The sequence below is a fragment of the Manis javanica genome, chromosome 17 (assembly GCF_040802235.1).
Source record: "Manis javanica isolate MJ-LG chromosome 17, MJ_LKY, whole genome shotgun sequence".
NCBI classification, from domain to species: domain Eukaryota; kingdom Metazoa; phylum Chordata; class Mammalia; order Pholidota; family Manidae; genus Manis; species Manis javanica.
Window position 1 is genome coordinate 7,998,092 of NC_133172.1, and position 15,811 is coordinate 8,013,902.

Consider the following 15,811-nt stretch of genomic DNA (forward strand, 5'->3'; position numbering starts at 1 on the left):
CTGATTTCCCTAGTCCGTGGCCGTAGCAGCTGCCCCCTTCTGTGACCCATTCCACGGCGGCAGGAGAAGGAATCGGGCCTACATCGCAGGGACTAGAGGAGGGCGGGGCTGCCAGAAGAAATCTTGCCCTCCCCCATCACAGACCAGGAATAGAATCCGGGTCAGGAGGGCTGGGGAGTAATTCTTGAGTGGGATCCAGGCTGGTGAGGAGAGTGGGCTCCTTCCTCCCTGGGGCAGGAGTTGAGGGGAGCTCCTGCTTCCTGGGGGAGAGGGGCAGGAGCCACAGTCGTTCCGGCCACCCGGCCACCTCCTGCTACGGATGCCCTCTCATTCATCTGACCACCTATGCTGACCAAGTGGTAAAGACCAAGGTGCCAGCTCTCCACAGTGGGTTTTTAGGAAGTAGGGGCCCACCGATTCTTGTCCACCCGTCTTCATCTCTGTCTCCCAGAACTTGAGCCCGAGCGTGGGAAATGGCAGGGAGCTGGACCTGCTCCCTCCTCCTGGCAGCAGGCCCAAGGGTGTCCAGCCAGGACTGGTGGTGGGCACGGCAGGGGCCCCTCCCTCCTGCTGCCCGCCCGCTGAGAGGGAGTGGGATCGTGGGGCGGGATTTGGGGTAGGTTGAGTTAGGGATGGCGCTAGTCTGTGAAACGTGTGCGCATGAATGTATCCATTTCAGGGCTTGTGAGTGTGTGCCTCCAAGCCTGGGCCACCCTCCTGGCCCTTCGCGGTGCATCTCCTGCCCCCTTGCCAGCTCCTCAGCCCGGACAGTGTGCTGTGTAGCGGTTCAGGGGGTAGAGCCTGGAGCCAGTCTTTGCCACTGTGTGCCTCGGTTTTCCCATTTATACAATGTCGCTAATAGCACCTATGTCACACGGTTGGTTAGGAGGGTTGTGTCGGTGCACAAATTTGTAACAATGTCTGGCACATGGTAAGGGACCGAATGAATGGCAACTTGTTATTATTATTAATGGGTGGCCTTGTGGTTGTTTCTGGCTTGCTTTGTGAGTTGATGTCTGCAGGCACAGCATGTCTATTTGGATCTGACTCTGACCAAACATTCTTGCCCTCCCCCCAGTTCTGTGAGCCTGTAACTATTTGTAGCTGTTTTTGCCTCTTTGGCCCTTGTTTGGATCAGAGACTGTGCCTTATGTTGGGGAGGGAGGTGCAGGATACCTCTGGTTGACCCCCACATCCTCCCAAAACACACACACACACACACACACACACACACCACCTTCCGCCGCTGTCCCCGGCCCGTGGTGCTGAACCCGGAGGGTGGGTGGGCGGCTTGGGCTACCTCCCCCACCCGCGCTCTTTCCCCAGGCCCCTCCCCGGCCGCCTCCGCCTCCCACGCCCGCCCCCCTCTCCCCGCCTCCGCCCCTCCCCTCGCCGGCTCCGCCTCCTCCCTCTCGGCTCGCTCCCCTGTCCCTCCTCCCTCTCCCAGACTCCCCCTCCCCCGTGTCCCTCTCCCCATTCCTCTCCTCCCTTCATCCCCTCTCCCCTCCTCCCTGGCTCTTCCCCTCAGTCTCCTGCTTCTCCCTTCTCTCTGCCTCTTTATCCCTCTGTCCCTCTCTCTCTCTCACTCCCCGTCGGGCGGAGTCGCCCACCACCGCCAGCCCAGTGCCCGGGGACCTACTCCAGGCTGTAAGCTGCAGGTAAGAGGCCCCTCTTAGGCTGAGCGTGGGGGAAGGATGGTGTTAGCCCAGGCAGGTGGGAGGGGGGCACTTGAATAACCGGGAGCCGCCTTTTCTTGAGCTCGTTTATGGGGGGCAGAGGGCTGCATATCCCGGGTGCAGATACCAGGGCCCTTCCATGGGGTGGGGGCGCCACCAGCGGCCAATACCCTCAGCCCCTCCTGCACCCCAGGGAGCACGGTGAGCTGGGGAGAGGGTGTCTCCTGGGCGCGGAGGGGGCGAGAACACCCCACCCCTTCTCCGGCAGCCCCCCCTTGTGTTCTCCACCCCCGCCCCCGCCTTCCTGTCTCCGCCTCTCTTAGGGGTCTCTGTCCTGCAGAGTCGGGCCGCCTCGCCAAGCCCCTTTGCCTGTATGCCTGTCTCTCAGTCTCTCACTCTTCTTCTCTGTCTCTGTTCTCTCTGTGTGCCTGGGTCTGTTCTGTGCCTTTGCAGGCTCAGTCTCCGAGTCTTTGGCTTCTCTCCGCCTCCCCCTTTCGCCATCTCTTGTCTCTGTCTGTCTCCCCAGCCCCGGGTGTCTCCCTCGGTCTCCCCTGCCTCTTCCCTCTCATCTCCGTCTCTGTCTCCGGTATCTGGTCTCTGCCTCTCTCTCCTCTTGCCCCCGGTAGCCAGTTAGCTCTCCTCCTACACACCTTTGTCTCCACCCCCAACGGGGGGAGCCCTGGAGGAAGACCCCGTCCACAGAGTGGGCTCCCCGAGAAGGCGCGGAATCCCACAAACTCCCTTCTTCAGCCGAGCTTCCTCCCATCCTCCCTCTTGGCATCTGCCCCATCCCTCCCTGAGGACAGAGCTTCTCTCCCCTGCCTCAGTCCTGGCTTCCTGAAGCCAGTGCTTCTCACAGTTTAACCTGCCCCCTGTGTAGTGGAGAATGCCCCGGTCCTTTCGTCAGTCGCATCTCCCCAGTCCTCTTATGTTGACTGGACCAGTCTTCCCTGCAGTCTCACTTCCATACCTCTTTTGCCATTTGTCCACTCCTTGACTCATTCATTCTTTTGACAAACACTGAGCACCTTTCCTACTCCGGGCACAGCATGAGGACCAGGCTGGGCCATGCTAGCCCCTCCTGCAGGCTTGCCTCCATCGCTGTCTTGGTGTTCTAGCCTCAGACCTGTCTCTCAGTGGGGTTGCACCTCAGAGCTTCACCACCCCTTGGCTCTGAGCTGGCCAGTGTATCCTCTCCTTCCTGGAGGGAAGTGGGCCCTAGAGAAGGTGGGAGAGAGTGACAAGGGCAGAGGTGTGAGCTAGCTATGCCGGGTCCACAGGTGCCTACTGTGCAGCTCCAGATGGGATAACAAGACAGCCAGCTTAGGAGTCCCACGTGGGGGGTCTCCACCCCTGCTCAGCCCCCGACTGCAGGGCTCTGCCAAGCTGTTTCCCTCTCCAGACCTCAGTTTACCCATCAGTGTACCCTAGCACTGAGCACCGAGAACGTGTGTGTGTCCCCAAGCTGGGACACTGTGAGGTGGTAGGGGAAACCTGGCTCACCGTGGAGCAGTAAGTATGTCTGTTTAGAAGCCCACGCCCCCACCATGAAGACTCCCCCCAGGGACAGTGGGCACCCCCTACCCCTGCCACGAGCACAGTCAGGAACCACCCTCCTCCTGACTGCAAGGGACTCGGGGAGGGAGCCCCATCTGGCATGCCAGACTGGACCTCCCCCGCCACAGGCTGGCAGGCCCACTCTCTGCGTGAGGTCTCTGAGGCTCCAAGAGGCGGAACTGGGGCGCTCACCACTGACCCAGCTGGCCACTGGCCCACAAGGGTGGGCAGAGATGGCTCCAGGAGGCAGTGCCAGCCGTCTGCCCTCCCAGCTTCCACCCTGGCCTCAACCTGATCCTTTGGCCCCTGGATTCTAAACCCAGATTAGGTTGCAGAGCTGCTGGAGGACCGCGAGGTGGAAGCAGGAGCCTTGAGCAGAGGGCATCTGGTCGTCCCCAGTGACAGGGCTCAGACTTCTCAGTTGCTTATTTCACAAATATTTATCCAGTGCTTTCTCTCCCTGACCCCTCCTCCCCTAAGGCCTCCATGAAAGCCAGGTTTTACAGGAAAACAGATTGAACCAAGCTGCCTTGCCCATCGCCTGGGCAAGGAGGGCAGGCAGGAGAGCACCCATGGGCTGACCCCGGTCTCCCTTTGGGACTGCAGTGGGAGGGACAGGTGGTTAGACCAGAGAGGACTTCCCAGGCCGCGGCCCTTTCCACACGAGAGGCGTCAGATGCTTCGGATGAATTCCTAACCCCCAGGTGGCTCTCGTTTCCCCTGAAAGCTGCCGAGGAGGGAGGGAGAGGAGAGCATGAGTCTTTGCTTTGGATCCTGGTGGGTTTGTAATTATGCCTAAGTCGTTGCTAATTAGGGGGCTGCTAATTAGACGTATCATTAGGGGCCTTGCTGAGGGGGTTAATTGTGTTGTGGCCCTTTAAGAATCACCCCTCTCCCCCGCCTACGCGCACACACACTCACACACTCCTTCTTGGGGAAAAGTTCTGCCAACATTCTGCCTCCCTCCCCGGGAGGAGCCAGCTCCCAACCCTGAGGACGTGGGTGTGTGAGGGCACGGCTGCGGGTTAGACTCTGAGAAGCACTTTATGGACAGAAATGGGAGTTAAGGGAGAATAAGCTGGTGGCCAAGAGTGCTCAGGGAGGGTGCGGCTGGGAGGCCCACTCCCTGCCTCTCTCAGTCCCTCTTTCATAGGCTACTGGGTCACTGTGGCAGCACAAGGGTGGGGCAGAGGCGCTGGCAGTGGGGACCCCTGGGAGAAACCGAGGGCGACTACCGAACCTTCCTGAGCCCGGGTGCTCTCATCTGTGAAGTGGCTGGGGGCCACAGTGGATGGTGTCATCTTGAATAGAGTGGTGGGTCAGGGAGGGTGGCCTCGGAGTGAGACCTGAAGGAGGAGAGTGGGTGGCTGTGGGGGGAAGAGTGTCCCAAGAAGAGGGAGCAACAGGTGAAAAACCCCGACGCAGCGACTTGTGTGTGTGAGGAACAGCGAGGAGGTGGTGAGTGGGGGCTGGGAAGGCAGGGGGAGGGCATGGGGATGAGCCCAGAGAGGGAAGGAGGGGCCAGGCGGGTGCAGGACTGAGCCAGGGAGAGGATTTTGGTGCTCTGAGTAAGACACGGAAATAGCCACTCAAACCCAGGACCAGAGGCTGGAAGCTACGTACTGAAACAGTAGAGACCCCCACGCCCACCCCTGGGGCAAAAATTCCAACACAGGGACTTGTATGTCACAGCTGCTAAGGAACTGTGCTCCTCACAGAGACCTGGGGATACTGGAAAGGCATACCTGCCACCATTGCAGGGAAGACCCCCCCCAGCTCTGCCTGAGACAGACAGACACCCCAGCACCTGCCACTAACCAAATCCCCAAGAAGGAGCCCACTGAGGGCCACGTTGGAACCATAAGAGTCACCTAATGAATTTAAGGCCCCTGGCCTTGCCCCCTAAGTCATTCAGCCTGTGCTCTCTGGGCCTGGCATCATGCGCCCACTGTGCATCTGTGAGATTCACCTGTGGTGCTGGTGTGTGGCTGGCCCACTCCTTTTGAGTGCTGTGTACTATTCCGTTGTATGGCTACTGCACTGTTAGGCATCTGGGCTCTTTCGAGATGGGAGCTGTTAGAAGTAAACCTGCTATGAACTTTCTGGTGTGTGTTTTTGGATGGCTATGTGACCTCTCTCTCGGGTTCATACCTGGGAGTGGAATGCTGGCTCCTAGGATGCATGATTATCAGCGGCAGTGGCTGGACCAGCTGACACCCCCACCAGCATGAGGGTCCTTCTGTTTTTCTCTCTGTGTGTCGTTCTCTCCTGGTCTCTGCATCTCTGTGTCCCTGTCTCTCTGTGCCTCCCTCAGTGTGCATCCTCCCTCTCTTAGTCCTTGGTTTCTTCCCCACCCCCAACAAGCCTTGACTCCCATTGACAGAGAGGGGACTGCTCCCCTCACCCAGACTTCCTCCTCCCCACCCCCACAGGACCCCACCACCCTCCATGGCTCCCCTGGCCTTGGTAGGGTTCGTGCTCCTCCTGGGGACTCCCCCGTGCTCAGGGGCAGCCACTCCGACCCCCTCCCTGCCACCTCCCCCGACCAATGACAGTGATACCAGCACAGGGGGCTGCCAGGGCTCCAATCGCTGCCAGCCGGGGGTTCTGCTGCCCGTCTGGGAGCCCAACGATCCCTCACTGGGTGACAAGGCAGCCCGCGCCGTGGTGTACTTCGTGGCCATGGTCTACATGTTCCTGGGCGTGTCCATCATCGCCGACCGCTTCATGGCATCCATTGAGGTCATCACGTCGAAGGAGAAGGAGATCACCATCACCAAGGCCAATGGCGAGACCAGTGTGGGCACCGTCCGCATCTGGAATGAGACCGTGTCCAACCTCACGCTCATGGCCCTGGGCTCCTCGGCGCCTGAGATCCTGCTGTCTGTCATCGAGGTCTGCGGCCACAACTTCCAGGCGGGCGAGCTGGGCCCGGGCACTATCGTGGGCAGCGCCGCCTTCAACATGTTTGTGGTCATCGCCGTGTGCATCTACGTCATCCCGGCTGGCGAGAGCCGCAAGATCAAGCACCTAAGAGTCTTCTTCGTCACTGCCTCTTGGAGTATCTTTGCCTACGTATGGCTTTATCTCATCCTTGCTGTCTTTTCCCCGGGTGTGGTCCAGGTGAGCAAGGTCCCAGGGACACCTGGGTGCATGTATATCTACAAAATCCAGAGGGGTGGTTCCCTGGGCTTGCAGAATCGATTTGTGTATTTGCAGAAATGCATGCTCACATCTGAGAAGGCTACCAGGTGTGGTGGTGCAGGTCACCCATTGTTCTGGGATACTGGGCTGGAGGGGGCAAGTTGGGGCTGGAGGCCAGAGGATGCTCCTGAGCCATTTCTGGATGGCTCTGCAGGCCCTAAAAAGGGCTCACCTGCCCACAGGGGGAGTGCCATTTTGCAATTTACCTATCAAGACAGAGCCCATTAGCTCTCACAAGGGTGCCATATGCACCAACACAGTCCCTGTGATCTGTGTAATGCATCCTGCAGTTCAGTCTAGCCAGGTATTTGCCAGATATGTTTATGTTTTCCTATGCACCCTGCCTTTTGCATAATTTATTCCGGCTTTTGCAGTAAGACATCCCCCATCTGTATAATTCATGCTATAGTTGCATAATCCAGCCTTGTGTTTTCTGACAGTGCTCACTGATTTGGGTAATTTGGTGCAATTTGCATAATTTATCCATGGGTTTGCATAAATACGTGCTCATCTCTGCATAATCTAGATCTCTATTTGCTAGATACGCAATCGTGGTTTGCATAATTCATTCATTATTCCTAACTGATTTCTGATGTTAGGACAGTTTATGCCATTTCACTGTAACTTATATTCACATCCAACCAACATACGTACAAGCCCAGTCCACTGCAAAGATCGTTTTGCCTAATTTATTCCAACAGTGAAACAAAATTTAAACCCACAGTGGCATAATTTACACCCACATTCACATAATCATTTGCCTCCTATTTGTCCAGTGTCTTAATCTGCACATGGCTTTGTCTTCCTTTAAAACATTTGCCTAATTTATTTCCCACAGCCCCACAACTACCACGTACATTTATATAATTTATTTATGGGCCTGGCTTAATTCGTTCATACACATGCATAATTTATTTGAGGCTTCCCAGGATTCCGTCACACATGTGTATAATCTATTTATGCATATCTGTCAGGTTTTGATAGTTACAATTTCTTTCCAGGAAGGATCTGAAGTCAGAGGTATAAAAATTCTTTGCAGATGATAGAGAGGCAGAGGTGAGGGATCACAAACCATGGCGAACAGAGGGAGATGGTGGCACCAGCAGACGGGGATGTGAGAGGGAGAGAGACTGCCGCTGCCACTGCCTCAGGACTGAAATGCAGTTCCCAGGCGGCCACGACAAAAAGTACAGAATAATGCAGCACCCACTTCTCAGGCGCTATTAAAAAGATGGTATCCTGGCTTAGGTTTCTAAAATGGTCTTTAATGAGGATTTACACCAAAACTGTGAAAGGCATTTTAGACACCATGGGGAAGAGGTGGGGCAGCAATGGGGGTGGAGGAGAGGTGTCCCCCTGAGAAGGTGCTGACTCAGACAAAGGGAACAGAGGGTGTACAACACCCCAGCTCTGGGCAGGGAAGCAGCCGCGGAAGATCCCTTCGGGAGTAACATGGAGGCTGGAATTATGGGAAATTCTCATGAAATAACTGAAAGAACTGACATGTGCTAAAGAGGATGCCAGTTCTTCCTAGATGCGGTGACCTGGGGCAGTGAGATCAGTCCGGCTCTGGATTTTCTCCAGGAGTGCTGTGTGACCTCAGGTGAAGCCTGTACCCTCTCTGGGCCTCAGTTTTCACATATGAACCATGGAAGGGGTGGGACTAGGCCATTAGTTCTTGACCCTTCATACCCAATGCTCCCTTTTTCTAACATATTTTGGCGGATCCCCATTACTCGCTGATGTGGAATTCTTAAATAATAGGAGAGAGGTCTTCTAGCCTCTTGAGTTTGATATGTGGACCCTGGAGCCAGAGGCCTGGATTCAAATCCCACCTCTACTGCTTCCTAGCTGTATGGCCTTGGGCAAGTTCCTTGCTGGATCTGTGCCTCAGTTTCCCCACCTCTCATCCCAGGTGCCATCATAGGGCTGCGTGAGGATCAAGTAAGTTGCTATATGTGAAAAGGCCTAGAACAGCCATCCTGGAACAGAGCAGGTGCGAGCTGTTCTTCCCACTAAGGAACTTGCCGATGCTGTCGGCTTCCCAAGTCAGTGTAATGCCCAAACCATGATATAAAAGAAAGTAATCACTATTCGAACATCTGCACTTGCACGTGTAAATGCTTCGGCGTGACTACCTTAAAAGTCATGACCAGGAAGTCTGATGCTGGCACCTACTTATGGTGAAGTTTGGGTTTAAGAGACAGAAAAAGATGAGAGGCCCTCCCATTCAAGGAGCTGAGCAGAGGAGCAGATAGTCATGAGATTAAACATGATCGTGTTCAGTGCATATTCAGCCATACAGGAAAATACTTCATATATACATAAAACAGCTGAGTTCTAGACTTCAATTATTATAAGAATGGTTTTCACGTATGTGAATGTCCAAAGGGAGGTATTGAAATCAGGCAGGATATGGGACGATTCTGCCTTGGGTGGGACTCTCCTGTGAGTCTCTGTATGTCACCAAGGTGGGACCATAACCGCCTTCCCAGTTATGGTGGCAATCCATAAACACTCCTAGATTTGTGATACTGCCTCTTGGGGGCATACCTGGCCACTGAGACCTGAAGGTCACCCACTGCCTTCTAGAGTGGTCAAGGCCATTGCCTGTTTGCAGTGGGTGCCCTAGAAGGAAGACATGAATTTACTAGAATCACCATTTATTTACCTGTAGGGAGGAAAGCAAATCTTACAAATTTGAGATTGTCTTCTGATTGAGAGAGAATCCCTTGCAATATACATAGTGGCCAGAACACAAGCAACAGTTTGTTTTAGTTTGTGTGGAAAATTCGGCTTCATTTCACAACCCGCCTGGTGGCTTTGTGTGCTTTTACTATTTCCCTGTCCTGTCTTCTCTCTGAGCCATCAGAAAACACAGCAACAAGGAATGTGGCCATTGGACCTTAAAACCTGGTATTTTCCCTACCTGGCTTATTGCAGAGATACTCTGGAGCCATCTGATTGTAAATACTCTCGAATCTGTTCTTCCTTGCCTTTAATGAAAAAGGTAACTTTTACTCTTTATGTGAATGTTTTCAAGGCAAACTGTCTAGTGTTGGATATTTCCTGTATGTGCCCAGGCCTGAGCCCGGCCATGGGCTAACTGAGTCCAGACCTCAATAAGCCCAAGATGATGGCACTACTGCTAACAATAATGGTGATGTTCACTTCACGTTTTGAGTATTTCCTATGTATCAGGAACCAGCAATGCAAAGTGCTAGGATGCATAAGCTCATTCATTCTTGGGGATGTCCCCGTTTTACAGACAAGGGGCTGGGCCAGGTAGCCCTCCTCTAGATCTAGGATCTGAACTTAGCATTGGCTTGTCTTTGTGGCAAGGGAGCAGGTAAACAGGGGAACTCATTTCATGAAGCTTCGAGAAGAGCCAAACTTGGGCCTCCTTTAGAGTGACAGTCCCGTCCCTAAGGGCCAAACAAATTCTAAGGAAGGAGATTGTGGCAAGCCTGTATTCACTGGTGGTGGGGAATGGAGGGAGTTTGGGGAGGAGGTGAGGAGAGAGCGGACCCTGGACAATGGGTAGGGTTTGGTGAAGAGGAGAAATGGGAGCGGGGAGAAAAAAGAACAGAGGGAAAGAGGGGCAGGAAGAGACACAGGCTCTGCCCTTTGACAGGGGCGGGCACCGCAGGGTGGGGACCCCTCTGTTGCTTAGTGGTGGCTGAGGATGTCTGGAGGCCTGGCATTTGGGCAGCTGGGCGTGGTTCTCACGTGTGAAAGGTGGATGGATGGACGAAAGAGGAGACCAGGAGACAGAAGACAGACATGGTGGGGGGTAGGGGCTGTGGAGACTCTCACAAGGAGATGGGTATCTACAAAAGATATAAAAGGTCGTGGAGACAGGGAGATAGAGGCGACCAAAAGGAGAGAGAAAAAACCAGTTGACATGGAATGAGGCAAATAAAGACAACAGCGACCTAGATAGAGAGAGGGGCAGAGGCTGAGACGAAGAGAGATGAGAGCCAGAGAGACGGGGGAAAGGAGACAGGGAGAAATGGGATACAGGGGAAAGAAGACAAGACAGAGGCGGAATTGGGAGAAGGAGGCAGAAATGGGGAGAAGCAGAGACGAACAGAGACAGAGAGAGGAGGTTGAGAAAGAGAGATGGAGAGGCAGGGATAACCCAACCCAAGGGCGAAGCCGAGAGGGGCGGAGGCGGACGGAGAAGGGGCGGCGCGCGGGGGGCCCCGGGCCCGCGCCGGGCCGGGGCGATCGCGCCCCCTGTTGACGCGGCGGGCCTGGCCCTGACCAGCGCGGCCGCCCGCAGGTGTGGGAAGCGCTGCTCACCCTCGTCTTCTTCCCGGTGTGCGTGGTGTTCGCCTGGATGGCCGACAAGCGGCTGCTCTTCTACAAGTACGTGTACAAGCGCTACCGCACGGACCCGCGCAGCGGCATCATCATCGGCGCGGAGGGCGACCCCCCAAAGAGCATCGAGCTGGACGGCACGTTTGTGGGCGCCGAGGTGCCGGGCGAAATGGTCGGCCTGGGCCCGGGCCCCGCCGAGGCCCGCGAGCTGGACGCCAGCCGTCGCGAGGTCATCCAGATCCTCAAGGACCTCAAGCAGAAGCACCCGGACAAGGACCTGGAGCAGCTGGTGGGCATCGCCAACTACTACGCGCTGCTGCACCAGCAGAAGAGCCGCGCCTTCTACCGCATCCAGGCCACACGGCTGATGACCGGCGCGGGCAACGTGCTGCGGCGACACGCGGTGGACGCCTCGCGCAGGGCGGCCCCGGCCGACGGCCCCGGCGACGACGAGGACGACGGCGCCAGCCGCATCTTCTTCGAGCCCAGCCTCTACCACTGCCTGGAGAACTGCGGCTCCGTGCTGCTCTCCGTCACCTGCCAAGGCGGCGAGGGCAACAGCACGTTCTACGTGGACTACCGCACCGAGGACGGCTCCGCCAAGGCCGGCTCCGACTACGAGTACAGGTAGGGCCCGCCTGGGGTGGCCCGGCACGGAGGGTTGGCCGTTCGCAGGGCGTAGGCTCCACCATTTCGCAGCGGGGTCTTCTGGCCGCCTCGGGCCCGCGCATCTTTACCTGGCTGTGGACAGACCTGCAGCATTCATTCACCCACTCCCTCTGTCGCTCTCAGGAGCCCACTTTGTACCAGACATTGCTCTAGGCGTCTGGCGCACACTGCTGGACAAACTGTCCACAGGCTGCCCCTCCCATGTTCATTATCTATCTGTGGGTTCTTGTGTTGATTGTCATAGCTCCATTATAAGTATTATTACCTGGTGGTGCAAGAACCTCCACAGGCACATATCATTATACAGTAAGAATGTTTACCGAGCACCTATTATATGCAAGGGGTACACCTGGTGAACAAGACAGCTAAGGTCCCTGCCCTCAAATTGCCATAGTTATAAGCTGTTACACATATAAAAGTGTCAGGTGATGGTAAGTGCCACAGGGGAAAGTTAAGTGGGATGAAAAGAGAGAGATGGTGCCCAACTTGTCCCCAGGTCTTCGGTCCCACCACACAGCAACCACCCTTGGCACTCTGGTGTCTCCTATCCCAGTCCCTCTGCAGTACTTTGTGCAGACCTGTGACCCTCCCTCAGTCAGCAATTCCTACTGAGCACCTACTATGTGCCAGATGCTTTTGGTGGGGGGGATGGTAGGGGGGGTTCAACATGGAACAGTGAATAAGATAACTTCTCTGTCCTCATGTAGCCCACAATGTTCTTTATCTATTGTAGTGCTTCTGTCCATACCACACTCTTTCAAGAATTATAGCTCTACAGTATATTTTGCTAACCACTGTGCAAGTCTCCCAGAGTTTCTTATAGTAATAACATTTATCATGTTTCTATGATGTGCCAGAAATGGATCCGGGCAATGGAAACTAGCGGTGAATGAGATACACAAAGTCCCTGCCCAAATGGAGGTGACATTCTCATGGGAAAGACAGGCCATTAGGAAGAATACACTGCGTATGTCAAGGGGTGGTAAGAGCTATGACAAAGCTCAGAGTTGGTGGCTGAGCTTTTGACGGGGCTCCACCTAAGTAGTCGGCCACACCCACCTTTTCCTCCTCTCCCTAGGGTAAAGCTGGGGCTGAACTGTTCACAGATCTTTGGTTCTGCCATCACACAGCAGTCGGTCGCTCATCCCTTTAACTATTCTCTTGCTGGAGCTGAGGGCTCTGGTCCACAGAGCTTCAGTTCCATCACTGTGCCTCAGGAGCCCAGGCCCCCTCTCCGCCCCATCACATCTTCCTGTCTTTCTGCTGCTTTGGACATTTGAAGGTTCCCTCCAGCTCAGTCAGTCCAGGACCCTTTGTCTGCCCCACCCCCACCTTCTCCTGAGTAGGGCACCACCATTCATGGATCTTTGTTCTGTCATCCTGTAGCATAGGACCCCTTCAGCCACCCATGACATTGTCCTCCCATCCTGTTCCCACTGTCCCACATCTCCCAACCTCCTTTGATTGAGCAAAAGGCATTCACCATCTTGGGACTTGCTGTCATTCAATTTCTTCACCATTGTGTTCTTACCCACACCCCTGGTCTGTATTGGCCCCATCAAAGCCCTGAAGCTTTACCCTGTGCCCTGTTCCTTGGACAGTTCCTGCCTCAGACTGGACAGGCAGGGTTGTCATATACAGTTGTTGAGGTCGTGCACTGCATAAGAGCACCACATCTAAGGAAGCTCTAGTCACAGTGGACATTGTAGATCTGTATGTCTATTATGACAATTTCCTGATTCATGGAAATAAACTGTCCTGAAGAAGGGAAGCCTTTTTCTAATTTGCTGACAGGTATCAAATGGGCTAGGGTGTCCTGTGGACCTGTCTCTCCAAATTAAACATGATTTCTGAGGCCCCCACCCCAAACAGCACAACTGTTCCAAGATTCTGAAATATAAGCCCCTATAATCGTAATATACTAAGGGCCTACAGTTCTAACATGCCAGGATTCCCACATTTTGGTATTCTAATTCATACCCCAAGCAGTCTCTGATTTGACAGACCTAGGATTTTCATTTTCTCAGATCTTCTTTATTGTGTTAGAACACGAGCCCTATAAATCTAGCCTTCTGGGATTCTGATACCTGGTTTCTAAAAACCCCCTTGTTCTTTTCCTCCCCAACTTTTCATCTCGAAAAATTTCATACCTACAGAGGGCTGCAAAAACAATTTGGCAAATCTTCACTCAGATTCATCAATTCTTCATCCTTTGTCCTGTTTGCACTTGCCCTACTTAACATATAGTACGATTAATCATTGTGGCACGGCATGAGAGTGAGTAGCAGACAGCATGGCCACTCACCCATAAATACTCAAGTGTGCATCTGCTAAGAATAATGGCATTCTCCTACATAATCACAGTGCAGTCATCACGCTTGGGAAATGTAATGCTGAATCAGTACTGTTACCCAATGCACGGCGCATGTTTGCATATCCCCAGGTGTCCCTGCAGCGCATCCTCCTTTATGGCTAAATTCTCTCTCCCTTCCTCACTTCCCTCCAATCCAGAGCCATGCCTTACATTTGGTTGTCATGTCTCTTTAGCCTTCTTCAGTCTGAAGCAATCCCTCAGCCTTTCCATGACTTCTGTAACCCCAAAGCTTTTGATGATAGGCCAGTTACTACAACAATGCTCCATTTGGGTCTGTCTAGTTTCCACATGATTAGATTCAGGTGATGCACCATTAGCAGGACTCCATGGAAGTGATGCTGTGCCCTTCTTGGTACATTCATACCAGAAGGTGCATGACCCCCCACTTGTCCAGCTGAATCATTTGATAAAGATGGTGCTAAAATCTTCACATTCTTCTGCCCCTTAAGTTTACATGTCTAACACTCCATAACATGAGGATTTTAAGATGCTAGTAATATACAACTGTCACTAGTTAACTTGATTCAAGTGCTTCTCCTGTATTAACTCAATCTTCCTAACGTGTCATGAAGTAGACACTGTTATTAGCTCCATTTTACAGATGAGGGAACTGTAGGGGCAAAGCTCAGGGGGCTGCAGAATGTTAACTGCTGGAGATCATACAGCATGGTGGTCAAGCCTGGCCTGGAACAGGTCAGCCCACCCGTCTGGGTGCCTTACCACCATGGACAGCGTTTCCCACCCTGAGGGCTCCAGCAACAGGATGCCCCTTATCCCTCCACGTCAAGTCCTGTCACTAGTCTGCCTCTTTGCCAGAACCTTGGGGTCCCTCTGCCCCTCCCACAGAGGAACTTCTCTCGGAGAACTGGAGCCCAGGACCCCTTTCTTATAAAAGTGATCATAGTAATGATAGTGAACACTTATCAGTCACACCTGTTTCAGAAACAGTGCCAAGCTCCATGGAGGGAGGGATTGGGAAGGGAAATCATAGATTCCCAAGACGTACTAACATCCAGAGCCATTTTGATGTCTACAGCTGTGCCAGGAGGAGCCCACTCACTCCGTCGCTTCAAAGTTTCACCCCGACTTGTCTAATGTCACTGCCTCATTCTCACCCCTGCCCCATTATAGAGCATCTTGGGTGTGTGTGCTTCAGAGACTCACATAACGGATGCTCTTTTAAACCTAAGTCACCTCACGTCCGTCCTCTGCTCATTGGTTTCCCATGGTTCCTGTCTCACTGTGGCCCACCAGGGCCCTTGACACCTGCCCTTGTTCCCTCTGTGACATCATCTCCCACGCTCTCTCCCTTGCTCTCTCTGCTGCAACGATACTGACCTCCTCACTGTTCCACAAACACGTCAACCTATTCTTGCCTCAGGACATTTGCACTGGCTGTTCCCTTTACCAGGAATACTCTTCTCCAGATACCCTCCACGTGGCTCCCTCCTTTAGGTCTCTGCTCAATTGTCCCATCCTCAGGAAAGCTTTCCCTGACACCTTAACACAGCACCCTCTCCTTGCTCTCTCCTTTTTCCTCTATTTTTCTCCACAGCACCATCACCACCTGACATTATATTATCTGTTTATTATTCATCTCCTGCACTAGAACAGAAGTTCCACAAGGGCAGGGATTTTTCTGTGATCTGTCTGGTTTTGCTACTATTTCCAACAGTAAGAACAGTGCGTGTGGTACACAGCAGGTATTCAGTAAATTATTTGTTGAATGAATGGACTGTAATTAAGTAATCAAATGCATAACTGTCGCTGTGGTATGGCTGTTCCTTGGAGCTGTGAGCCCCATGAAGACAGGGCCTGTTTCCTGCTGTATTCTCAGCACTGCTGGGCACAGAGCACAGAGTTGGTGCTCAGGGAGTGTTTGTTGAATGAATGAATGATGCAGATTTTAGGCGTGTGGACTTTCCCTTGTGAGTACCTGGGAGCAAAGAAGGGTGTTTATCAGAAGCGTGACAAGGTCAGTTCGGGCCCTGCATTCCTGCTACAAGTG

At 53.8% G+C, this 15,811-nt stretch overlaps 1 protein-coding gene across 4 annotated transcripts in view; it reads left to right on the forward strand.

Annotated features, from left to right (window-relative positions):
• Positions 1-1,415: 1,415 nt before the first annotated feature.
• Positions 1,416-15,811, forward strand: part of SLC8A2 (solute carrier family 8 member A2) — a 28,807-nt gene continuing 14,411 nt past the window's right edge. Inside the window, exons 1-4 of one of the 4 annotated variants that reach the window (XM_037005011.2) lie at positions 1,416-1,658; positions 5,666-6,356; positions 9,310-9,447; positions 10,723-11,387. In XM_037005011.2, coding sequence (XP_036860906.2) covers positions 5,682-6,356; positions 9,310-9,447; positions 10,723-11,387 — 1,478 coding nt within the window. In that variant the 5' untranslated portion in view covers positions 1,416-1,658; positions 5,666-5,681. Of the gene's footprint in view, positions 1,659-5,665; positions 6,357-9,309; positions 9,448-10,707; positions 11,388-15,811 lie in introns of all 4 variants that reach the window. The other 3 variants (XM_037005008.2, XM_037005009.2, XM_037005010.2) reach the window with 3 other exon arrangements.